The sequence below is a fragment of the Mauremys mutica genome, chromosome 2 (genome assembly GCF_020497125.1).
Source record: "Mauremys mutica isolate MM-2020 ecotype Southern chromosome 2, ASM2049712v1, whole genome shotgun sequence".
Lineage (NCBI taxonomy): Eukaryota > Metazoa > Chordata > Testudines > Geoemydidae > Mauremys > Mauremys mutica.
The window spans coordinates 9,547,900-9,573,902 of NC_059073.1; the positions used below are offsets into that span (position 1 = coordinate 9,547,900).

The 26,003-nt window shown below is 49.6% G+C and overlaps 1 protein-coding gene across 1 annotated transcript in view; it reads right to left on the reverse strand.

Annotated features, from left to right (window-relative positions):
- The window catches only part of ADGRB1 (adhesion G protein-coupled receptor B1), a 378,168-nt gene that overhangs the window by 256,901 nt on the left and 95,264 nt on the right, over positions 1-26,003 (reverse strand). Inside the window, exon 2 of the mRNA XM_045007331.1 lies at positions 13,396-14,311. Within this exon, the coding sequence (XP_044863266.1) occupies positions 13,396-14,140 (745 nt within the window). The 5' untranslated portion in view covers positions 14,141-14,311. The remainder of the gene's footprint in view (positions 1-13,395; positions 14,312-26,003) is intronic.

Below are 26,003 nucleotides of genomic sequence, written 5' to 3' on the forward strand. Positions count from 1 at the left end.
TAATACCCCGTGATTGCAGTGTAGACATACCCTCGGTGTTTCCTTGTGCTCACCTTGCCTGTTTCTTGTAGCCAAGTGTTGTTTCTTGTCTTGGATTGTAATCTCTTTGGGGCAGGGACTGTCTCTTTGTTATACGTTTGTACAACACCAGGCACAACTCTGTCCAGATCCCCTTGGTGCTACTGTAATGCAAACCATTAATATTCATTACAGCTGATCGGGAAAGTTTTCACAAATTGTTATTTCCTCAAAAAGCCGAGTTCTCAAAATCAAAATGGTTTGCAAAACGCGGTCAGGTTCAAATGACATTCCCGACTCCAAAGAAAGTTGAGGAAAAAAAGTTTAAAAACTGTCGAAATGCCTCATTTCAACATTCTTTAAACAAAACATTCTGGTGTTTTGGTTTAAAACAACTTTTCACTTCAAAATTTGAGCTAATTAGACTGAAAAGAAAGTTAAAAAAGAAAAAAAAAAGGCAAAATCAAAACATGTGTTTCGACTGACCCAAAATGGCGGCAGGGGGAAATGTTCTTATGGTTGGGGAATATTTTCAAAATTTTGACTTTTCACCCTGATTTGAGACAGGAAAACATTTTGAACTCTCAAAAATATAGAATATCAGGATTAGAAGGGACCTCAGGAAGCCATCTAGTCCAACCCCCTGCTCAAAGCCAGACCAATCCCCAGACAGATTTTTGCCCCAGATGGTCCCTCAACGGTTGATCTCACAACTCTGGGTTTAGCAGGCCATGTAGAAAACACGGGGACTGTACAATCAATTAATAAGAACAATCAACACACAATTTGGATAATCAAACTTCAATCCTTTGCCCTAAACTCAGCTCAAGCCAGCACTTCAGACCCCAGGCTGGGGTTTGGAAACGTCTGAGTAACCTTTTTTGGAGAGGGGAAAAAGTTGGGGGCTGTGGTTTAATTTTCTTGGCTCTCCGCTAGGACCAGAATGGGAAAACAAAAGCAAACAAAACAGAGGCAGCTTTCTGGGTATTTTGGATCCACTGGAGCAAGGAATGCTCAGAAGAAAAAGAGCCTTTTGTTATGCCATTATCAGCCTGATTACTTAGGTTGTGAGCTCATTGGGGCAGGCCCCATCTTCTTGTTCTGTGTTTGTATGGTACCGAGCACCATGGGGGCCTGGCCCAGGATGGGGCTCCTAGGTGCTGCTACAATAATAACCAATACACAAGAATAATACATTACGAGACCAGGAGGTTTCCATACTCTTCCAACCTGAGAGGGGTTCATCGCTGAACCGCACCTCCAAAGCTTTCAAAGCTAGCCCAGTGCCCACAGTTATTTCCCTCAGAGATGGCTTCAAGCCCCATCGGGCATCTGCCCCTTTGTGACTATTCCTCCCCTCCTGGGAGCCCTGGCCGAGCGGTAAACGAGCGACACTGTGGCTGGGCAGGAGGGTTTGTGTAGCACAGCACAGGACCCACGGTTGCCTGTCGTTTTCCTCGGGCTGTGGCTGATTTCGCTGGAAGGTTAGTGGTGGGCTGACGGTCCACAGAGCTGGGTGCTGCATCCCAGGCCACCAGGGCACAGACTACCAGCTTTCTTGATCATGCCTGCATTGCATGGGAGACACAGGCGGACACGCTCCCGACCTATGCACCATTTAAGTCCCACTTAAGCCGTGTTTTTTTCCCCCAGGGCTTACAAGGGGGACTTAAGTGATGCATTGACCTCGAATTGGCCCTCTGCACAGGGCTGACCTTCACCTGAACCCCCCAAGTCCTGCCCCCCAAGTCCTGCCCTGGGCTCAGTGTCAAACCTGGAACAGAGTCTCTAGGAGTAGCCTCTTTGCTGCTAGTTCCAAAGACCTGATCAGGAACCTGGAGGCAGAGGACAATACTTCATATGAGTGCCCTTTAGAAGAACCTATGCTATTAGACTAAGGGCTAGTCTACACTTACGAGCCGGGTCGACGCGGTGAGTTCGACTTCTCGGAGTTCGAACTATCGCGTCTAATCTGGACGCGATAGTTCGAACTCCGGAAGCGCCGCGGTCGACTCCGGTACTCCACCACTGCAAAAGGCGGTGGCGGAGTCGACCTTGGAGCCGCGGACTTCGATCCCGCGGCGTCTGGATGGGTGAGTAGTTCGAACTAGGGTACTTCGAATTCAGCTACACTATTCACGTAGCTGAATTTGCGTACCCTAGTTCGACCCCGCTTCTTAGTGTGGACCAGCCCTAAGGGGGCTATGAGCAACTCCCTCCATTAAATAACGAAAACCATGTGAACTCTCTGGTGCTTCGAATGCTCCCACTGAGCACAATTTGCAGAACTTAGCTGCATACCAATAACTCGGGCAGCTTGGAGAGAGAGCGATTCCAAAAAAATGTAGAAAAAACACAAGAGCCCAGGGAAACACCAGTTTGCTGTCATAAGAAAAAACAACACCAGGACTCTCCTGTTTACACGTTAGAAGCTGCCAGGGCATCACTTTCCAGCCAGAAACATGTGCCAGGGCATTACCCATGGCTACAGAGTGAAGAGGACCTGCCAATAACAGCATCATTCCCATATCCTCCCCCCCAACGCCCCCTTTTCTACACATCCCCCCACCCCCATCCAACATGTACAAGCTGTCATTGCATTCTAGCATTTGGAATCAGCTGCGGCAAAAGCCAGCCACTTCTCTTCTGACCAGCGCTGGTGTTCATTTGTAGCCAACGCTGCATATATCGCGCATAAACATCTTGACTGGGGCATGAAGGGCAGCTGACCAGCTGACGCCGCGTAGTTCGTTATAAGGAGTGAGGCTGCACATTTCACAGCTCCCAGCTATGCGGACTGAGCCAGGCTCAGCCCTTTATTATTACTTTCTAGCCATTTGGGTATCACAGGTCCGTAATTGTTCATTTGACTGTATATGGCGCTCAGGGTCCAAAGTGAACATTTGGCGTAATGAGCTGTTCTGTAATATAGTGTTATTGCACTGCTGAAACTGGAGCAAAAATTCAAACACAACATATATGTGATTATGACATTGTGTTAAAGGACATCCCATCCTATTAGACTGCATTATAATGCCATCACATCCAGAAAGGCTGACGAGCAGGATATTTAAATAGGTTGCACGATCTTGTGTAGCTCACTTTGAATCATAGAATAGAATATCAGGCTTGGAAGGGACCTCAGGAGGTCACCTAGTCCAACCCCCTGCTCAAAGCAGGATCAATTCCCAACTAAATCATCCCAGCCAGGGCTTTGTCAAGCCGGGCCTTAAAAACCTCTAAGGAAGGAGATTCCACCACCTCCCTAGGTAACCCACTCCAGTGCTTCACCACTCTGAGTAAAATAGTTTTTCCTAATATCCAACCTAGACCTCCCCCACTGCAACTTGAGACCATTACTCCTTCTTCTGTCATCTGCTACCACTGAGAACAGCCTAGATCCATCCTCTTGGGAACCCCCTTTCAGGTGGTTGAAAGCAGCTATCAAATCCCGCCTCATTCTTCTCTTCTGCAGACTAAACAATCCCAGTTCCCTCAGCCTCTCCTCATAAGTCATGTGCTCCAGCCCCCTAATCATTTTTGTTGCCCTCCGCTGGACTCTTTCCAATTTTTCCACATCCTTCTTGTAGTGTGGGGCCCAAAGTCTTTGGCAAATGCAAGGCCAAGGTATGCCATGCACATACACAGAACTTTCTGATCTGAGTGACACCGACAGGGTGACCACATGGAGGGAAAAAACACTCAGTGAATAACTCATCTAGGGCCAGATCCTCAGCCAGTGTCAATTGCCTTATCTTTGCTGGCTTCAATGGTGCTACAGCAATTTCTATCAGCTGGGGTTTGGCTGATATTTTTCAAAATGTATTCTGCATGGGTTCATCCAAAGCACATGTTTAAATCCTGGGACAATGGGTGGAGTCAGCAAAGCAATGAAAGGCCCACCCATCCTTTAGATGTGGGAGCCCCAGAACCTAGAATTTCACTGATTATGGGTGATTAAAAAAATCAAACAGGGATGAAGATGCAGGGTCAAGACTGAGATTCCTGAAGAACAATGTCCTGGACTGATCCACACAGCAGGTACAAAATGGGGAACAGAAAGGGATGAAGGAATCTCACTGTTAAGGCACTGGGCTGGGACTCAGGAGAGCTTGGATTAGTTCCTGGTGCTGCTACAAGCTCCCTATGTGACATGGGGCAAGTCACTCCATCTCTCTGTTCCTCGATTTCCCACCCATTGAACGGGGATAGTAACACCTACCTTTCTCCCACCCCTTGTTTGTCTTGTCTATTTAGATTGAAAGCTCTTTAGGGCAATTGAGACTGTTTCTTACTATGGGTCTGTACAGCCCCTAGCACAACAGGGCCATGATCTTTTTTGGTGCCTCTGGACACTGCTGTAATACAAATACATAGTCATCATAAAAGGGGAAACTTCTCTGACACTGCCCCTGCCAGTGTGTCTCAGTGGCCCTAGAAGTACAAATCTCTAGTGCTGAGAAGGCATTTCAGATTCCATTTTCCACTCGGCCTATGGTCTCCGTACACCGGGTGAACAGTAAAAAGGGCTGTGAATGGATATGTGCATATTTTTTTCTACTGGAGTAATATCTTCATTTGGATGTGCCGGGGGTTAGGTGTGTATATCTACATCCCGAATATGTGAGGATTTTGAATCCAGCATTTGGCATCTCTTTGCATCTAAATTCCAGCGTATTCTCATGCAAAACACTTTGGGGCATTTGCAATACAGCCTGAATATGAGAGGATGTTAAATAATGATGAACTAAAAAAAATGATGCATAACCAAAAGGCTGAGTTTTCACGATGGCTCTGCTCATTAAATGACACATAAAAGTCCCCTCATAGCAATAATGGGAATAGTTGCCTGTAAAATTCCCCGAACAACTGGATGTAAATTCCACCTTTAGTCTCTTTGGTATAACAGTGGCACTTCCTGAAGGTAATTGCTGATCTTTCTGCATTGTGATCATGTCCACAAGCTGTTGAGCTGAGATTGGAACAGAGCCTGTCATTTTTCTACCTTTCCTCCCTTATATCTTAAAATGTTCGAGTGACTGTCGCACAGGCACCGACTCGGTGAGTGCTCCGGGGCTGAAGCAGCCACTGGTAGAGACGCTCACAGTTGAGACTTGTTAGTGGGACATATCACTGCCATCGTCCATGCTCTGCCTTTTGGATCTGATCCTGCAAACCAAGTCAATTGGACTACTCACGTTCTTAAAGTGAAGCGTCTGCGTAAGGGTTTGCAGGATCTGAGTATTCCACTGATCGGGCTGTCAGGCCAGCACGACAGTCCACAGGTGCTGACTTTTGGTTTTGCTGGTGGGTGTTCCTCTCTGCCTCCACACCCCCGTCCGAGTGGTGGGCGGGGCCTCAGGAGGAAGACGCCGAGCGGGGGCAGGGCCTCAGGGTGGAGTGCGAGCGGAGCCTCGGGGAAGAGGCTGAGCAGGGGTGGGGCCTCGGGGCAGAGCAGGGGGCGGGGCCACACTCCGGATGTCGGGGCCCACAAAAGATTAATCCAGCCCTGCAGGTATTGAGCACCCCCTATTTTTACTTCCAGGGCCTGCCCTCTGGAAATGCCAGCAATGCACGCCAACAGAGATGGGTCTTTGTGGGCAAACAGGAACTCTGTTCACTAGGTACTGCACGGAGCCCAATTCACTTCACCACACAGACATCAGGTGACATTAGGTTTTGGTCAGCGCTGACCCTGGGTTGGATTTATGCCAGTGATGGAAAACAAAATCCCTTGACTCTATTATTATTAGGTAGCACCTGAAAACGGGGCCATCCTGTGCTAGGCACCATGTCATTAGTGCCTGCCCTGAAACTCCTACAAACTAAATAGTCAAGACAGATAAAGGGACTATTTGCATCTCTGTTTTACAAATGGGGAATTTAGACCCAGAGAGATTAAATGACTTGCTCAAGGTCACACAGAGTCTGTGGAAAGGCCAGAACTGAAACCAGATCTCTCAAGTCCTAGCCCAGTGCATTAACCACTAGACCATCCACTATGCCTTTTTAGGCTCTCCTGCAGAGCTGTTTTAAACTGACCCTGCAAGACGCAGAGCACCCTCAACACACACAGCGGTCGGTAGGAGCCGAGTTTGCACAGCATCCTCCTTCCAGGCCCTTTGCTTTCAAATGCTGAACACGCAAGAGAGAGACCCTATCGATGGCAGCCACTTACTGCATCCCCTCCGACTCCTCTGTGGATCTCCCTGGGCCACTTCCCCATGGCCCCAGCACCCTCTTTGCCCTAGCCTCAGGGCCTCAGCCTGCAGCACTGCTCTGCCCAGGGTGCTTGCTGCCCTCCACCTGCAAGGCAGCCAGTCTACCTCACTCCTCAAGCTCCAGAGAGTGACTGCAACTGCTTTGTACTGCAGCTCTACTTATATGGGCCTGCCTGGCACTGATTGGCTGCTCCTATAAGCCTGTCTGTGATTGGTTGCTTCCTACACAGCCTCCCTAGGACTCTATTAACCCCTCAGAGCCCAGTGTGGGGGCAGGCACCCCATCACAGGCTCTCAGAGATGAACAGCGGGGACACCAAAAGCGTCATTTCTGCTGCACAGCGAAGTAGAAGTTTCAGCAAACTGTGGCATGAAGGTGGATCACAATTTCATGAGGCCATGACTTCTTCACACCACAGGGGGTGGAAGTGGAATGCTGAGGCCATCTCTGATGTTGCACTCAGAGGAGCAGAGCTTAGGTTGAAGGAGGGGCTAAGCTCCAGTCTCTGCATGTAACATTGCAGGAAAGCCTTATGGCAACAGCACTGCATTTCAATCCCATGTGCAGCAAAGGTGGGGTTAGTAACTGACTAACCACTGGAGGGAGAGGTTAGTAAGTGAATAACTGCTGGAGGGAGGGGCTAAACCTGAATAACCATGGGAAGGAGGGGCTAGCAACTGAATAACCATTGGAGGGAGGAGTTAACAACTAAATAACCATTGAAGGGAGGGGCTAAGAACTGAATAACCATTGGAAGGAGGGGCTAGCAACTAAATAACCATTGGAGGGAGGGGCTAAGAACTGAGTAACTGTTGGAGGGAGTGGCTAGCCAACTGAATAACCGTTGACAACTGACTAATAGATGTTTGTCTGGGAAACAATTTTACATTTATGCAACCTGCAGGATATCTACAACCCTACGTGGAATGAAACCTACCACTGAAGGAGAGGGAGTCCGAGCGCTGACCCAATCAACATGAGAACAAAGGACACCCATGGACACAGCCTATGTTGACCATCTGGAGTCTAAGCAGGCTGGAGGTTTACAAAGACAAAGAACCCAAGAAGTGTTCTGAGAAAAGGAGGGAGGCCTGGGCTACGAAACAATAGCCTGGGACTGTATACAAGAAGAATTGGCCCAAATGGTTATCCATTACAGGATAGAACTGTCAGTCAGAAGGGGAGGTCTCATGAACAGTGGACCCCAACTTTATGGGCTGGACAAGCACTGGAAAGACTAACCATTTGGGTAAGAAATACCTTATTAGACAGGAAAGTAACTTGTTAATAAGTATAGGCTATAGACTGTGTTGTATATTTTTTTAACCTGTTACCAAATCCTTTTACTTGCTTTTATTTTAAATTTTCATCTCAAGCTCTATTAAATAAACATTAATTTGGTTTTGCTATACATATGGCTGACTGCCTTGTGCAAAGGACAGCATTGAACTGAGATGAAACTGGTGAACTGGGGAGCACTGTCTCCACAGAGGCAGCGGATCAGTGAACGCTGTAGATGTCCAGAAGATAGGGGACTGGGCACTTGCGTGTAACAAAGTGGGGTGTGTGAATTGCTAGCTTGCACTGGGACAGAGCAGGGCTCATGGAGCCCAGTACATTGCCAATCAACCAGCAGCTGGGGAGAGTTTCCCTTGGTGGGCACAGACAGGGCACCCTCCCACTGCGAGAGGGTGGTAGTGATTAACCCAGCACAAATTGGATAACCCTGAAAAGTATCACAGCTTCTCACTCTAATGGGAGGGACCCAGACATATCAGTAGCAGTTTGCAAGCAGCAAGGATTAAAAAAGGAAATATTTTTTGGGAGTAGATACTTTTTTTTTTTTTTTGCTGCTCTTTCTCCTCTATCTTGCGACAGAAGGCAAGAGGTTAGCTCAGAGTTCTGCCAGATGAATAGAGAATAATAAAGAGGATTTTATTTGGTGTCCACTTTTACTGCCCACGCTTTAAGAGAAGAGATACAAGAATGATTCAAGGCCTGAAAAATGTGACCTACGATGAGAGACTTAAGAAGCAAAGTCTATTGACCTTATCCAACAGAAATTTAAGTGGCAACTTGGTCATGACCTATAATGCCTAGATGGATAGAAGAGATCAGATACTAGATGGCTCTTGGATCTAGCAGACAAAGGTATAAAAAGGCCCCACAGCTGGAAGTTGAAGGTAGACAACCTCAAAATGGAAATAAGCCATAATTTCTTAGCATTGGGGATAATTAATCATTGGAATAGATTACCAAGGCATGTCATAAATTCTCCTTCACATGGGCGTTTTGAAATCAAGATTCAGTGTCTTTCTAAAAGATATGCTCTGGTTCAGCCACAAGTTATTGGGCTCAATGCAGGACTCAGTGGGTGAAATTGTATGGCTTGTGTTAGGCAGCAGCTGAGGCTAGATGATCACAATGGTCCCTTCTGGCTTTATAACCCATGTATTTTGAAAGCATCTGATGAAGGCGCAAATGCTGGATTTCAGGATCATACAGGAGCTAAACAGGTTTTAGAAATCAGAAGCTCCGAATAAGCATCATGTACACACTGGAGGTAGACTATGCAGATGGTAGGTGTTGCTACTGCTACCAGTCATTTTGCCCTTCCAGGTATTTTAAATGTTCTTTGATTTCCATTCTTCTTTCCTGGTGCAGATAAACTTGGGACAGAATTAGCTATGTACTAATTAAGTGCCCAATTCAGCAAAACACTTAAGCACCCACTTAACCTTATTTTATTACCCTGTCACGCTGGAGTCGTTCTGAAAGTTTCACACTTGCCCTACTGTTTACAGTGAATCCAGTTGACATCTGGGATTTTCAAAGGAGACTTATTGGAGTCAGGCACCCAACTGCCCTGGCATTTCACTTGAGAGCCGGGTACCTGACTGCCTTTTGTGTCTTTGAAAATCTCCCAAAGTGTATGTTTATTTCCTATTGCTGTTCCCCCTCCCCTACACTCTATTTGTGAGTCTGTCTCATAAATTGCAGTTTGTTCATGGAATTTCCCCATTCCTCAGGTGCAAATACCTTTTCCACCCACTAATACAGTCTCCACCTACACAGCAGACCCATAAACACTGTATTTCAGGCATAACCTCCACAGCCACCTAGTAACCTTTGTCCCACATTGCTCATGTCATTCTGGGAGGGTAACCTTTGATTTTTTTTCTTCACTGTGAGCTAGTGTAATCCTTCCCCTCCTAACTAGTTCTCACTAGTGTTCTCTCCGATCATTGCAGTCCATCAGCAACAGTATAATCCTGAATAGCTCTCGAGGTACCCACAGCTACAAAATGGGAAATGACAGGCAAGCTGCAGCTGCCAACGCACGTCAAAATGCCGCTGATCACCAGGATAAGCTCCACGGACAGCAACAAGCAGAACTATCTTCATAGCTAATGCCATCTCTGGAACCTGCCAGAGTGGTTTTTTTTTCTCATAGCCCAGTGTAGCCTCTCCAAAGCAGTCTCTTTGATCCAGTAAAATTAATCCTGCTTTTGGAAATGTCATAGTAGCCCATTCGCCCAACAGTTGTTGCTGCTGGGAGATGGATGAGGGGGAACGCACCTTCAGTTTGATCCCTTCCTGAATACGAAAGGCAGGTAAAATTTAGTGCCCAGTCCTGAGCACCCTGAACCCTCAGTGACTTCAGTGGAAGCGCTTGGCTAGAAGGTGGCATTAGCTCTCAACTCACATAGGATCCTGCCTCTAAGCATGATCAGTTCAGCTGTCAGCCCCAAATCATGACATATGAGGTTGCAAACATAGGGATGGAAAAGACCCATTAGATGCCTTTTAGTCTGTCCTCTGCACATTTCAGTGCTGCCTTGTTCTCTGAAGAACATTCTCAACTTTGCCCAGTCTAGTTTTAAGGTCTCAAGTGCTGGTTTCTCACCTCTTCCTGCAGGGAGCTATCCTATCCCAACAGATCTCACTGTCTGCAGGTTTTACCCAGTGTTCACTTTGCATCCTATTACTCCTAGTTATCCCCTCGTCCTAAACAGCCTCTCAGTCACCTTGATGTTTGCACTCAATAAACGCAGCAACATCCATACAGATGAGTTTCCTGCCCCCCAGAGATACTGCCTGCTGCAGAAGACCTATGGAGCGGAGCAGAGAATATGGTCAAATGACAACCACGCTCAACTTGTCACCCTAGTGTTTATGCTAGGTACCATGGTGAGCGACAAGCAGGATAGGTACCATGGTCAGAGGCAAATTTTGCTCCTCACTACTCCCTTCTGTCTGAGGTCTCAAATCACAAACACATTATGAATTAAGCCTCTCATGACCTTAAGAGGTAAGTGTCACTGTGTCAGCTTCATAGATGGGGAACGCAAAGCTGTGACTGAGGAGTTTAAGTTACTTGCCGAAGGTCTCCAAGGGAATTGGTGGCCGACCTCATGGTTCTTAGTCCTATTCTTCTGCCACAAAGCCATCCTTCAGATGCTTCTAGACAGAGGTAATCCACAAAGAGAATGCACCTGAAGCCTTTCATAACTATTCCTGTTAGAGATTATGAAATGGGGAGAGGGTAACATCTAACCCTGACTGATGGTGACATATACTCTCAGCGGGTGAAAACTGGGCTCACCAGCTGAGGATCTGGCCCCTTTGAAAACATCTAGTCCATCTTCTGAACCGCACCAGCTCATATTGGAGGGAATTCTGGAGGCTACCTAATACCTTGGGCTCAGGGACACCGCACGTCCCCACTTGCTGTTGAAATGTCCCAAGTCCAAACGAGAGCTGGAGGACAGGTCTGTCTGCTCTCTTTGGGGGTGACATCTAGAAACCCATGGAAGAATCCCTGTGACCACTAACGAGCATTTCCTACTTGCCCCAGATCACTCAGCTACATTTATATGGCTCCAAACCCCTTGGCTTTGAAGGCTCTGCAGTGAGAAACCATGAAGGAAACATGACTTTGGGAAAGGAAAAAGGTTACTAATGCAAAACAAGAACCACCACCAATACTTAAGGAGCCAGAGTCAAAGGTTCAGCCTGAAAAATACTGGCAGAAATTATTGGTTCAATGTCTGAGGTGGAACCCCTATATTTTCCTCACCCAGCTTTTGCAGCAACCAAAATTGACCCAGGCAGGCCATTGCATGCAGACACAGGATATTTTGCGAGTGCTAATCAGTTTCACATCGGTGGCATTCAGTCAATGAAATTGCTAGTTCTTTATTTTTAATATTGTGCAGATATGAATAGGGGCCCAAAAAAATCCACAAATATTTGACATCCAAAAAGAACTTTGATTCATTCCACATCGGAGACCCGTTCATATTTGTTTTCCAGGAACATTCAAGTGCTCAAACTTTACCAGAGATCCTCACAAAAAGCCAATATAAAGCTTTAATGCTCCAGTATTTGCCAAAAAGCTAATTTTGAATTTCACCTTCAATTGTAATAATAAAATAAAGAAAAGGTCATGATGTGTTGGTTGAATGCATAAATCATCCTATAAGGGAACGGCGTGATTTATGGAACTAACCAGCGCTACACAAACCCAGTCACATGGAATTCTTTGCAAATTCTTCCTGTAGAGAAAAAACATCTCACAAAGAAATTTGTGGAAATTCTTGAATAACAAATTTCACAAGCTGCTCATAAACAGGAAAAGAGACAAGTGACTGCCTTGTTAGGATTTATTTGCTCAGCTCCAGTATTGAGCATATTGATTCAAAACTCATCTGAGATACAAAAGCTCCCACAGAATCAACACTGAAGCTCTTCTAGTGTAATCCTTCTACAATAGCTAGAGCCAAGCCAGGACTAAAAAGATACCCTGTGTGAGAATACTGGGCACTATAAGGTTCATCTGTGTCCAGCAGCCTTGTTGGAAAACCTCCTTTAAATTCATTATAACCAAGTCCTGCCTCTTTCTCTACCACAAGAGTTAGCCTGGGGCCACTCCTGAGCTGGATATTATATAGAGCCAAGCATGAGCCACAAATTTCAAATCTAGATCCAAACTTTCCCATGATCTGGGAGGCTGTTTGAATCTGGTGTTTTAAAGAGACAGCTGTGAAATTCAGATGCAGATCAGAAGTTCTCCAAAGTGTGGGGGTGTTTGGGTCAGACCCATTTCTAGTATCATGTCTCAGTTTTGAACCATCTCCTTGCTGATAGCTTGGTCAGGAACTGAGAAGGAATAAACAAACCAAAATGGTTTATGCAGACACAAAAATAGAGGCAAGAAGCCCTGTTTTGAAGCTAGAGAGTCTGTGACTCCTCATTCTTGTCTAGTTCTAGGAGATTAATGGGATCTATCTTCAGACAGCGCCACTAACACACGCTGCTTCTGAAAGTACAAAACCATTCCCTTCATGCCAACAATGCAGAAAGGTTAAGCGACTTTGACACAAGCAGGTATCAGCACAAGAGCTGAGATTAGAAGCAGGAGTCCCCAGCTTTCAGTCTTATGTTCAGTCCATTACATCCCATCCCCTTCTGCCTCACAGGCTCCTTTTTTTTATCTCTTCCCATGCACAGCACATGCTGTGGACTTCAGGAATTGCTAGAGAAAGAAACACAGCAAAGAAGGAGGGAGAAAACATGTAACACCTGCCCCCAGCTACCCACAGAGACAGTATTGAAGAGCTTTTACAGTTATAGATGGGACCGTGATCAAAATCTCCATTCATGTTGCTTTGGTTTGGTGTCAGTCCTATCTGGCCCTGGAAGTCACTTCAGATTACATATTTCCTATACACTAAATGGGGATGGGGCTGCACAGTGGAGCCTGACGTGAGAGGTGACTTGAGTCATGGTCCCTTCAGGCCATGGTTTATTCTGGGGTCAGAGGGCTTTTGAAACCTGCTTGTTGATGGATAAGAATCTCAAATCGTCACTGAGGCTCCATTAGAAACAAATAAATAAGGCACGAAGCCTGAGAAACAATGAAAGCAACCTGAGCTTGTCCCTGTTAATCTGTTCTGCATTTCAGTTACATGCTAATCAACTGCCACTGGAATTACTGATCCTGCTTAGGATGGATAACGGCTTTAAGATGAGGGAGCAGAAGGCTCAGATACCATGGAGATGGGCGCAGTCTCAAAAACAAAATAGGCCAGGAGAGATCCACTGTGCATGCTCCCCCTTCCACCCGAAACACAAACAGCTTTCACCACTTACCCAGGAACTCCACCTGGCTGCTGTCTTTCCGGCTGCTCAGGCAGTTTTCCAAATAAATCCCATCCTTAAAGCAATCTTCCTTCTTCTTGGGTAGCCCCAACATCTCGCTGGGCTGATCCAGCACCTCCCCTCCGGAGCAAGAGCAAGGAGTCTGCATGATGCCACAGGGGTGGGAGCTGCTGCTGGTGGTCAGGCAGGTGTCCAGCCACTGGCAGAGCATCTGGCAGGCAGCTTTGCTAGGGCTCCTGTTGCCCAGCACCAGGTACTCCGCTGAGAAGTCCCGCTCCTGAGCCTTGGTGGGCTTCCGTCGCACGTGCCCACCTTCTGCCGGGGACACGGTCTGCTTCATCTGGAGGAACTGCTTGTTGGACTGGAGGAAGGAGTACCTAGTGGAACTGTCACACAGTTTTAGCACGTCGTCAAAGCTCTCCATGCCCAGGTAAGTGCGGGTGGACTCCAGAAAAGAGTCAAACTGGTAGGTGCGTATCGGCTGGTGGTCACATACGCCGGTGGGTTTCAAGACCTTCATGTACAAGGTGTACCTCCTGGGGTCCGGATTCTGGATAATCCAAGAGCACAGAGAGGAGTTCAATGGGAAGACAGCAAAGGAGGAGAAATACCCAAAGAATTTCCCCTGGACCAGGGTGGTGCAAGGAGTTTGTCCTAGGTCGAGGGCGACCACTGTCCACACTAAGAAGAGTGGTGATATCAAAAGCAGGTTCAGGGCAAAGCCAGTGCTCCTCATCCTAGGTCTCTGGTCCTATGGAACTCAAAGTAATTGTCAGGCAGGTGCCAGATCTTGGACATAACAGGTGCAAGCTTAGAGGAAAAGAGAGAGTTTATGAGACTCTACGCGAAATCAATCCGATCTTCCCATGTTCGGACTTGGGCTCCCCCGTGTGGCCATAAGCAACACCTGGGAAAGAAAAGAAAGAGAGAAGAGAGGGGGTTTTATTCACTCTCAGTAACACAGCCCGGCTCCGAGACTCGGGGGAGCATCAGGCTCTCTCCCCACACCCCTGCCCGCCCCCGGCACGGCTGTGTGAGACGCGCCCGCCCCCTCCCGGGCAGGGACTTCCCCGGGGACGATGCTGGGCGGCCTCCAGCACAGAACCGAGGTCGCTCGATGGTCTCAGCTAAGCGGATCTCCGCGGCGCCTCCCCCTGCGCGGTGAGCGGGACGCGGTGACCGGCCCCGCCCGCTGACCTCCCGGGGAGAGGGGCAGGGAGTTTGGGTTTATTCCGCGGAAGCCCCTGACCCCGGCTGCCCGGACAAAGCCCGGCCGGAGCCCTCGCCTGCCCAGCGGCCGGGGGCTCCTGCTCCGCCGCGGATCCGGGGGTGCGCCCGGGAGCTCCGGCTGCCTTGCACGCCGCGGTCAGCGGGGCTCTGCCGCTCCAGGCGGGCTGCGGCGTCCCCGCTCCGCCCTCCACCCCCCGCGCCTCTCCCCCTCGCCGTGCGGGGGCCCGGCAGCGGGGCAGGGGTGGGGGGTGAGGTCCCGTGCCGGGGGCGGCCCCTTAGCCCCCGCGCCGAGCTCGGTCCGGCGGCGGGGAGCCCCGGCCGCTGCCCGTCCTGATACCCACGGAGCCCGCAGCCCTGCTCCCAGTGGCGGCCAGCGAGCTCCTCAGCGCCCCGCTCCCCGCGCCCCGGGCGCTGCGCCCCGCGGCCGCCCACGCCCGAGCCGCCCCTGCGCTGCGCTGCGCCCCCGCAGGATGGAGAGGGGCGCAGCCGGCAGCCCGTGCCCAGCGCTGCGCTCCAAGCCCCGCAGCCAGGGCGCGCTACCCCCCACCCGGGCCCCTTCCCCTTCCCCTTCCCCTCCTCACCGCCACCACTGCCCCGAGATCCCTTCCCCCCCCCCGTGCGCCCCCCGCCCTGCCACGAGATCCTTTCCCCACCCCGTGCACTCCCCGCGCTGCCCCAGGGATCCTTCCCCCCAATGCATCCCCCACACTATCCTATGGTCCTAACCTCTCCCGTGGACACCCCGCCACTGCCCCGGGATCCTTCCCCCCGCGCGCCTCCCACCAGTGCCCCGGGATCCTCCCCCCACCGGGCCCCCCCCCCCCGCCACTGCTCCAAGGATCCTTCCCCTTCCCTCCCTGCATCCCCCACCACTGCCCCGGGATCCTTCCCCCCGTGCATCCCCCACACTATCCTAAGGTCCCAATCTCTCCCGTGGCCCCCACACCACTACCCCGGGATCCTCCCCCCACCGTGGGCCCCCCTCCGCTGCTCCAAAGATCCTTCCCCTTCCCTCCCGGCATCCCCCACACTATCCTAGGGTGCTAACCCCTCCCGTGGGTCCCCCACCGCGCCCTCCACCACTTCCCAGGGATCCTTTCTGCCCCCGGGCATCCCCCATTGCTGCCCCAGGGTCCTCCCCTCCATGTGCCCCCCACTACCCTAGGGTCCTAACCCCTCCCATGGGCTCCCCCAATGCCCAAGGGTCCTTCCCCCCCACGTGTGCCCTCCACATTGCCCAAGGGCCCTTCCCCCTGAGCCCCCACATGCCCAAGGGTCTATGCCCCCCATAAACCTCCAGCACCGCCCAAGGATTCTAACCCCCCCCACACCTTTCTTCCCCACACAGCCCAATGGGCCCCTTCCTTCCTTTTCACCACTTCCCACAGGGCTCCTCCACTACCCAAGAGACCCCTGTGCCCCCCACTGCCCATAGGACGCCTTCCCCTGTGCTCCTTCAGCCACCCCATCCCCTACCCCACCCACCCACCCACCCACCCACCCACCCCACACACAAAGTTCTTGCTGGGGCTAGTTGGGAAAAGGGAGAAAAGGGTGGGGGGTGTCAAGATAAACTGAAGCATCCTGGTCTGGCTCTGGGATCTGGGTGCAGAGTCCTCCTGGAGCTCCCCACCTGCTGAGGAGTAGCCGCAGCAGGCAGATCAGTGCAGAGCACGCTCTGAAGCCTGTTGGAGATACTGAGGCACAGGGAACCCACAAGGAGGTGGAGGAGGGGCACTCCAACATTTTTAGGAGACCTTATCACCTTAAGGGCAGGGTGGGGAGATACAGGCACTGTCCCCCTTGGGGGGAGCTGATTGCATTGCCAGCCCATGCCCTCATTGGGCGAGGGGGGTGGGTGGGATTACATCATCACCAAACCAAACCTCTTCAGCCCCTCTATCTATCTGATGTTCCCCCAGGATGCACCGGGGGTCCCCATGCTCCAGTCAGGGTGACTGCAAACTGGAGGCCTGGTCATGGGAGAGGGAATGGTGCCATGCGTTCCCTTGAGAGAGGGCAGATTAAAACAGGTCACCCCATCTTTAGGCCTGGCAGATGGCACAGCAGCGCATGGGGGACCTGCCAGCATCCCAGTCTCATATGCAGATGGTTGCCCATTGTCTGATGGCAATGATTCTCCAACTGTGCTCCAGACAGCACAGGCTGGTCCCATGGTGCCAGCTCCTCAGATTTTAAAGCCAAAAGGGATTATTATGATCATCTAGCCTGACCCCCTGCATCACACAGGCTGGAGAACCCAACCAGGGATTCCCGCACCTAGCCCTTAACTTCTGGTCGAATTAGAGCAGATCTTTCTGAAAGCTGTCCCTTCTCGATTAAAAGACTACAAGCGACGGAAAATCCACCACAGCCCTGGGTGAGCTGTTCCACCACTTAATCGCGCTCCCTGTTAAAAATCTGCATTACAAGAGAGTTTAAAAATATACAAATACTCCCCTAACGTGAATTAGCCATGTAAGCACTTGGTGTAGTTCCTACAGGGATGATACGTGATCGCCAAGGGGAGAAGGGATATGCCTTGTACAACACTCTCTCTAACAATGTCGTTCACGCTAGGAAACGTTTGAGAACTCCTGCCTTAGGCCAGTTATGGGTATATATGTGCTCAGAGCACAGTTCACAGCAGGACACATCAGTTACTCAAATGCACTCAGCTTCCACTGACCTATGTTCCTGCAGCCAGTCAGTTCATTGCTAGCCTGTAAGAGGGCTCTGTACAGTCAGATTTCTGACACATCAGGAATTTTCCGTGTCGAGCCATACATCCAGTTTTCCAGCAGATCTCGAATTCACTCAGTTGAGCTCTACCACCATCAGAGACCATACAATTAGAGATGGGCCCAATCCCCCTAAACCCTAGTCCAACATCCACACTTTAGCACCAGAGCCTAATATAAGGGTCTATGACACAGGCAGGCCCAGTGTCAGCTCATGCCAAGGTCCCCATGTCTCTGCTAAACACTGAGAAATCCGTGGCTGGAATCAGCCCAGCTCACCTGGGTGTTGGTACTGTTCAAATAGGTATTAGGATGATAAGAATGTGGTTAGTGTTAAGACTTTATTGAATTCTTGTAAATTGTTGCATGCACTAATCTCACAGCATCTGTAACAAGTATTGTAAGGTGCAATTTGAGTGGTTGTATTATGAGGCTCTGTGACTGTGTAAATCACCAGACAAGAGAAAGACATTGACTAGTGTGAAGTGCTGATCTCCTAGCAAAAGGTGTTACATCCTTCCCAACGGGGAAGGTCCATCAACACTAGATGAACTGTTGTGGGACATTAAAGAGGACAAAAGACATTGTTTTCTGCCTCCCTCCCCCTTCCCCCTGCCCATGACTATGAATTAGGCACGTGGATTCTTCCTGTCAGCTGAGTTCACAGATGACAACACATGGGAGGAAGGGGATAAAAACCCCTAACAAGAAGGAGCTGTATCTCTATGCTTCTTGGGCTGGGGGTGGGGGAGGAAAGTTTCCTAGGCATAAGCAAGAGATCCCCAGTGTTCAGCCTGGGTTAGCTCTAAAGGACTTATACAGCTTGCTTATTACAGATGTTTCTGTTACTAAAACTGTAACTGATTTGTGTATATATGTTTACCTACTTCAACCTTGTAAATAACTTGTCTCCTTTTCTTACTTAATAAATGTTTATATAGTTTATTATAGGATTGGCTACAAGGTTGTCTTTGGTGTAAGATCTAAAGTGCAATTGACCTGGGGTAAGTGACTGGTCCTTTGGGACTGGGAGTAACCTGGATATAGCTATGATTCTTGGTGTAAGGGACCATCTAGCACAAAGGTAAACTTGTCTGGGAGGCGAGATAGATCGGAGTACCCAAGAAGCCTGTGACTCCATGTTTTGCCTGTTACAGTGCCTCAGGAGTTTACACATGATAATCAGTTGATGAAATCTAAATATAGAACTCGCAACCAATTTGGGGTTGGTACCCTGCTTCCTGTCAGTCTGCCCTGAGGTTGGTCCTCATGCTCTTGAGTCACTGTAGGCAGTGTTACAGGGCAAACCAAAATCACAGATCTGAACATCTCTGAGCTTTGAGAGGGTTCAAAAGGTAGATCTGACTTCTGCAGCCTGGGTTTATTTCCACTTAAAGTCGCTGTGAAAACTCTATGCAAGCAGAGTGCTAGGTGTCCTAGCATTCTGTTAGATCAGACACTAATTGGCATGGAAATCGAATCCATCTGTACTTTAATCTGTCAGAAATCTGAATCCCAGGCCTGACACCAGCTGACAGTCTTGCCAAACTTGATAGCCCAGATTTCTCTATGCCAAACTCCACCGCTTAACCAGATTTCTAACATGCTTTAAATGATGCCACTCTCCAGAACCAGATTTCAGGAAACAGACCAGGGTGGGGACAGGAAGAGATGTTTAATTATAATGCAACTTGCACGCATCAGCCAGGGACCACGTGAGCACCAAGACAGGTCACCATGATTAACGATTGCTAAGGCTAAGGCTTTCTATCATCTCCTCTGCTTCAGTGACCAGCGGGGGCCCTGCTTAAGTGTCTGATTCCAAAGGAGCAAAGAAGAAGGGATGAAGAGATTCCCCAGCAATTCTCCCTTTTCTTTGACCCTAAGGAAGCCCCTCCATGGGTGCCCTTTGGGAATCAAGCCATGCTGCTTGTGAGGGGGGAAAGACATCCATGATCCATGACATCATGCCATGCTCTATTTCTGTGGAGAACCCCCCGGTGAGGTAATGCTGACACAGCTAGGAATATCTGGGTCCATCTCCCAGTGAAATACTCCCTATACGTGGTTTTGGAAGTGGTCACTGGCAAGGATGCCACGTCAACGCGGCAGGGCAAGAGGGCCAGGAACAGGAGTAGGTACAGTGACAGGTGTCCTGAGATCCACTAATTTAAAGGCCGAACCCCAAAGAGACTCTACAAGTTGGAACTCTCCCAGTCTCCTGCAAAGCAAGTTTTCCTGCATAAGGGGCAGCCTGGCCCAGGTAAATAATAAATAACATTTGCCAGCCTCTAACTGCCTCAGACGCTCCAGGATTCGTGTTGTAAAAGCCAACAAACTTTAACTAAACAGACCCGTTAATGGGACACTGCGTTACGGCTGTTAGGCCTCAGGATTGATTTCCTCTGCACGCAGTCCCATCTGGAAGGGTTTACCATAAGAAATAGAAACATATTTTTTTCTCCTTCAACTCATCCTTGCTCAAGTGGGAAATGTTAAGAGAAAAAATAAATGCACGAACACCTGGATCTCCAGCACAATGCGCTATAAACCCAGCAGTGTGTGGGCAGACCGGCATACTGCAATGTACTGGCTAAGGGCCCAATCCCGCAAGCTTTACACAGGCCAAACTTCCAGTGAAGTCAATAGCAGTTTGGCTGAATATGCCCGTGGAAGTACCGATCTGCCTTCTAATTACACAGAAGGACAGACTGCTCAAGTATTGTGGACGATGGATGTGTCTACAATGCACACTGCATCCGGGCTCTGACTCAGGTTTGAGTCCAAGATCCCACTTCCGTCCACACACAAAGCAGTCTGACTCAGATCAGCAAGCACTCAGGACCTGCGTCCTTGGACACTGCTAGGGGGTTGGGTCAGAGCCTGAGTCCGCCCTGCTGTGACTCGGGTCAAAACCTTCTTGTTTTGCAGTGTAGATACAAGTCAAGCCGCAGACCCGAATCAGGAGGTCTGTGTGTATAGTGCAGTATGGACACTTTAGCGCAGTCGTGGGTCCAGGTTTACAATGCAGTGTGGACACTCAAGCATGGACTTGGAAACACTGAGTCTCCAAACCCGGATTCCACAAACCCAGGATTAGTATGCAATGTAGACACACCATAACATGCCATTCCCCTGACTTCAGCCTACAGCAGACACAACCCATCCAATCATCCATCACAGCGGGATCTGTCACTGACACCGGCTCCTCTTAGCTTGAGTGCAACACAAGACCCGAACTCTACCTCTGCTAGCGACTGTGACAGAAAAGCAACCACAGAACGGTGACAGCTGGCTCCCCCACCTCGGCAAGGATAAACATTTGAAGAGGAACAGATTTTTGCCCCCACACGAGTCAGAATTTATTCCTGACAATCCAAAGGCAAAAATGAGTCTGGCAAGTTCAGAGTGAAAGTACCCTCCCTGGTTTAACTGTGTGTGTAACAGAGCTAAAGCAGAGAGCTAGGCAGACAGAGCTAGAAAAGACCTTGGCTCCAATTGCTTGTGCAATCAGCCTAGCACAAGGGTACTGCAGGAGCCAGGGCAAAGTAGCCACCTTGGGTTGTTTCTCTCTCCACTTTTTAGTCACCTGTATTCTAGTAGCCCCTAGCAGCTCCCACCAGAGTCTGGGCCCCTCTGTGCAAGGTGCTGTACGAACACAGTAACAAACAGCCCTCGAACACCTTACAGTCTAACCGGAGAAGCACTGGGAGGACAGGATGTATTCCTCTCCCCATTTTACAGGCGCAGGGAGACTATGTGCCTTGCTCACTCCCATAGAGAGTCTGTGACAGCACTGAACTGAAATGAGATCATCCGAGTCTTGCTCCTGAAGCTTAACCACAAGACCCTTCCTCTCCAATCTGCCTTCTGGACACAGGTTGCGACAGAGACTGAAGGAAGCTCCCTAAGGAAAATAGCCTTTTGTTCCCCAGGAGCCCCTAGTGCCCTGCGTGTGCAATGTCTGCAGGGCAAGGACTATTTCTTACAGACATTCAAATTCTCCCCTTGGGAGAGTCAACTAGTTCTTTTCATCTTTCCTGGGAAATCGAGTCCTTCCAGCCCCGGGATCACTGCTGTTGCTCCTCTAGGAACTCTCTCCGGTTGCCTGCACCTAGCTTCTCTCCCTGTTTGAACTAACATGAGGTTCTAGCCCTGTGCTTTTGCTATCACTCTCTCTTGCCTTCCCAATGAGACGGTAACACATCCATGTCCACCTACCACTCCACAGATGTCACCTCACAGACATTCAGCCCTTTAATCCTAATATTAACAACAGTGTCTAAGCAGGGACGGAGTTTGGGTAGTCCTGCCTCGGAAAGACAGGTTATGACCACACAAGCTAATGGGGAATCTTTCTCTGGATGGGCCCGAATCAGGGTTTATGACTCATAGTTTCGCAGTTCTCATTCTGACCAGCAGAGGGAAGTGCTACCTCAGTGTTAGCTACATGGTAGGCTACCATTATCAGTGTCTCTTACAGTGAAATAACTACAGAAAGGGTCTCTTTTTGTATCACGTTCCACAGGACCTTCCCATAAAGGAAGAACTCCGCTGCTCCCGCTTCTCTTCTACCAGCCAGCTCAGATATGTCCTGCAGGACTCCAGGGGCTTCCTGCTTCCCCATTTCCACCCCTTCAGCTCCACTTACCAGCTTAAATGTGCCACATGACAGGATTCTAATTCCCCATATGCCCCTTCCCTCTTGGAGCATGGCTAACATCCTACAGGGATACAACTCAAATCACAGAATGCTAAATCTTCCTTGGGACTCCAGTTTCTCTAAAGAAATTCCCCAGTATCAATCAGCCCTCTTTTCTCGAGGCACGGCCCTTAAAGGCTCAGTGTCGTAATGTCTGAGAAACACATTCGTGCCCTTATCCGTGGTGAACTGAGAGCAGAGAAGGCTGTAACCATCCGGGAATTTTCTTCTTTCTGCTGAAGCAAACAGCCAGTGCACAGTGGAAGTGCCTAGAGTAACGACATGGCATCTGTCACTCGGCGGCACACGGAGAGCGCCCATGCATGGAAGGGAACTGAGCGTGAGGCTGGGGTGCATTTGTGCCAGTTTCCTAGACCAGGAACGCCAGCTAGAGAGACACTGAGCCAGAGCCTCCCTGCTACTGATCTTGGAGCTACGCCTGAATGGAGTCGTCTTTGTGAAGCCCATCAACTCCCCAGCAATCTCAAGGGGTAGCAGCTCTTGGGGGTTTTGGTTCGTTTTCTTTTTTATGGTCCTCGTTTCCTTATTTTTTGCTTTCCCTCTGACTTTCCTTCTGGAGAAGATGAGTTCACTCATAGGCAGCGCGTAATGGAGGCTGGGGGAGGCTAACCCACCCCAAACCTTGCTCTGGTCTCAGGGCCTCCATGGGGGCGCAGGGCCTCAGGGGGTAAGACATGGAGTGGGGGCGGAACAGGGGTGGGGCTGTGGGGGAAAGGGCAGAATGGGGGAAGGACGCCAAGCTCCAGCCAGGGCCAAGACAGAGAGCTCCAACGTGCTCCTCGCTGAGGCTGAGAGCTTGACTCTAGGTGGGGTCGAGCTCTCGGCCCCCCCCACCCTCCACCCCAGCCGGGGCCACGGCGGGCTGAGAGCAGCAGGTCAGGGTGAGGCCTCGGCTGGAAGAGGCGGAGCAGGGAGCTAGTCTCCCCAAGAGGAAGCTTCACACCCACCGCCCATGAGCTCACGCTGACCCTTTCCAGCAACACTTTGTCCATAAGAAGCCACGGCAGCTTCACTCAGATATAGGAGTCTGACAGAAGTCAAAGGACGAGGTGTGTCACAAATTGAGGAAGGAGGATCTCTGGGCAAGGGATGAGGGAAACTCCCTGGCTCTTCCTGGACGACAATTCAACTCTTAGATACTATGGGCCAGCTCCTCGGGTGGTGTAAATCAGCACAGTCCACTGAGTTCAGTAGAACTACTCCAGCGTAGGCCAGCTGAGGATCTGCCTATGTGGTGATAAGAGCTATTTCAATGTGCTAGATAGACAAGGAGCCACTTGATCCCTTTGGAACGAGTCCCGAGATCTAGACTCAGAAAATCAATAGAAGATGGACTGAGTAAGGCACTTGGTGTGTGGTGGGTCTCCTGCCCTACTCCTGAGGTGTAACACGGGGATATTGCTACTCCTCTACATACGGGTAACACGTAGGGGCTTGACTTACACCGATAAAGTGCCTGGAGATGTTTGAATGGAAGTTGCCACTGTCATAAACAGATAGTTAAGGGTTAAGGTCTCTACCTGTAAAGGGTTAACAAGCTCAGTAAACCTGAGGGACACCTGACCAGAGGACCAATCAAGGGACAAGATAATTTCAAATCTCTGTGGAGGGAAGTCTTTGTTTGTGTTCTTTGTTTTGGGGGCTGTTCTCTCTTGGGATTAAAGAGGCCAGACGTACATCCAGGCTCTCCAAGCTTCCTGAAATATTTCCTTCTATTCAGTATAGTGAGTATTAGCAAGGCGGATTAGTTTTGTGATTAATTTCTGTATTTGCAAATGTGTGTTTGCTGGAGAAATATCTTTATTTCTGTTTGCTGTTACTTTTGATTATTCTGAGAAAGGCTGGGGGGGAGTCCCTCTAGGTTTATAAGCTAGACCCTGTAATATTCTTCATCCTGATGTTACAGAGATAGTGTTACTTTCTTTCTTTCTTTTAATAAAATCTTTCCTTTTTAGAATCTGATTGATTTCTTCCCTTGTTTGGAACCTCAGAGGAAGAGGGAGCGGGGAAGGTGAATCCCTCTTTGTTTTGATTCAAGGAGTTTGAATCAAGGTGATCTCTCCCGACGGCTAAGGGACGGGGAGGTGGGGGAATGGGCTATTTCCCTTTGTGTTAAGATCCAAGGAGTTTGGATCAGTGTTCCCCCGGGAAAGTTTTGGGGGAACAGGGAGTGTGGAATTTCTAGCTGGTGGCAGCATTACCAGATCTAAACTAGAATTTAAGTTTAGAGAAGCCCATGCAGGTCCCCATCTTGTGGACACTAAAGTTCCAAGTGGGGAATAAACCTATGACAGCCACAGAAGAAGAAACAATCCCATGCTGACAGAACGGTAGATGAGACACTCCGCTTGCCAAGATTCTCTAGTCTTCCCCTCGCATTTTGCTGCCTGAATTGCACTTTAAATGCCCTTTGCCATCATGGATGGGCTCCCCCATGTCTTCCCATCCCAGAGACCCACCTACTGCCTCTAAACTCTATGCATTCAAATTCTCCAGATGTGTGTATGGGGGGGGGCATGAACAGGGGAGTCCCAGGAAAGCTTGTTCCAGATCCACCGGTTATAGTAATTACTTGTATTTATATCCAGCAGCATCTTTCATCCCCAAGTGCTTTGAAACCCACAGCAAAGGGCATCCAGCCTCGGGGATGAATTGCAGCCGCAGCTAGACAGCTCCCAGGAACAGCACGCAACAGTCAAGAAGAGAAAGTGAAGGAGAACGTTAAATACAACGGAACCTGCCGGGGACTTAGGGAAAGCAGAATGTAATCAATCATAGCAGATTATTAGCATTAATACACCCAACTCTTGCAAAAGTGCTGCAGGATCTTTAATGGTTACTAGTGGCCAGTGTTGCAGTTTCTATCACTGACAAGACAGGCTGTCCTGCTAACATTAGGCTGTGTAAAGAGACCCTGGGCATCAGCTCAGGGGGAAAGGTGCTACCTATCAGCCTTGGATCACCATCACCACTTCCTACAGCATTGGACTCTCCACTGAAGCTCTCCTAGCCCCACATTAAATAGGCTTTGCCCCGCATCGCTCAAGAGACCTGACGGGGTCATGGCCAGATGTGGCACATCAGGCTGCACGTCAGCTGACTCATACTCCTTATGGATCAACACAGACGGATACAGAGCCTGGATGCAGGAGAGCCAGTTTGTAACACAAAGAGACACACTTTGCACCATGCAGCAAAGGGCACCCTCAGAAGCTCAGGGAGACATGAAGGGGCAAACCCACTGGAGAGGGGGAGCCCTGGGTCAGGAGGTGGGGCAGGGGGGAAGTACGCAAAGGATCATGCACAAAATGACCATGGGCCGTAGCTGTGCAAGAGATGGAGCTGAATCCACCCCAAGAGCTGGGAAAAACAGATCAGAGGCAGAGTCCCAGACTCCAGCTCTTGCACTGCATTTCCCCAAGGCCAAAAAGCTGCTTCCAAGCTAACCCAGGCCCCAGGGGGAATCTGAGTCTACAGCTCTGGATTCCAGCTGCCTGTGCACAGCCTCACTTCAACTTCAGACAGCAGAGAGCGGAGTGAGGAGGAGAGAATGTGCTGCGATGCATAAGTTAGCCACGGATCAGATCAAAACCCGGCGAGAGGATTGTAACCACACGAGTGGGGACGCGGAGTACCTGCCAAACCTCATTTAAAAAAAAAACCAGTAGGCAGAGTCCTTCATTTAACCTCAACCAGCAGGCAGGGCACGGGATTGGGAACTCAAGAAACCTGGGGTTTAGTCCCAGTTTTGCCACTGACTTGCTGTGTGACCTTGGCTAAGTCACTTCCCTGCTCCGTGCCTCAGTTTCCCATCTGTAAAATGGGGCACCTTTGTGCAATGCTTTATTGTATGGGGATTTAGCCCAGATGAAAGATGCTGGTTTGACAGACCTGGAGACTGACGT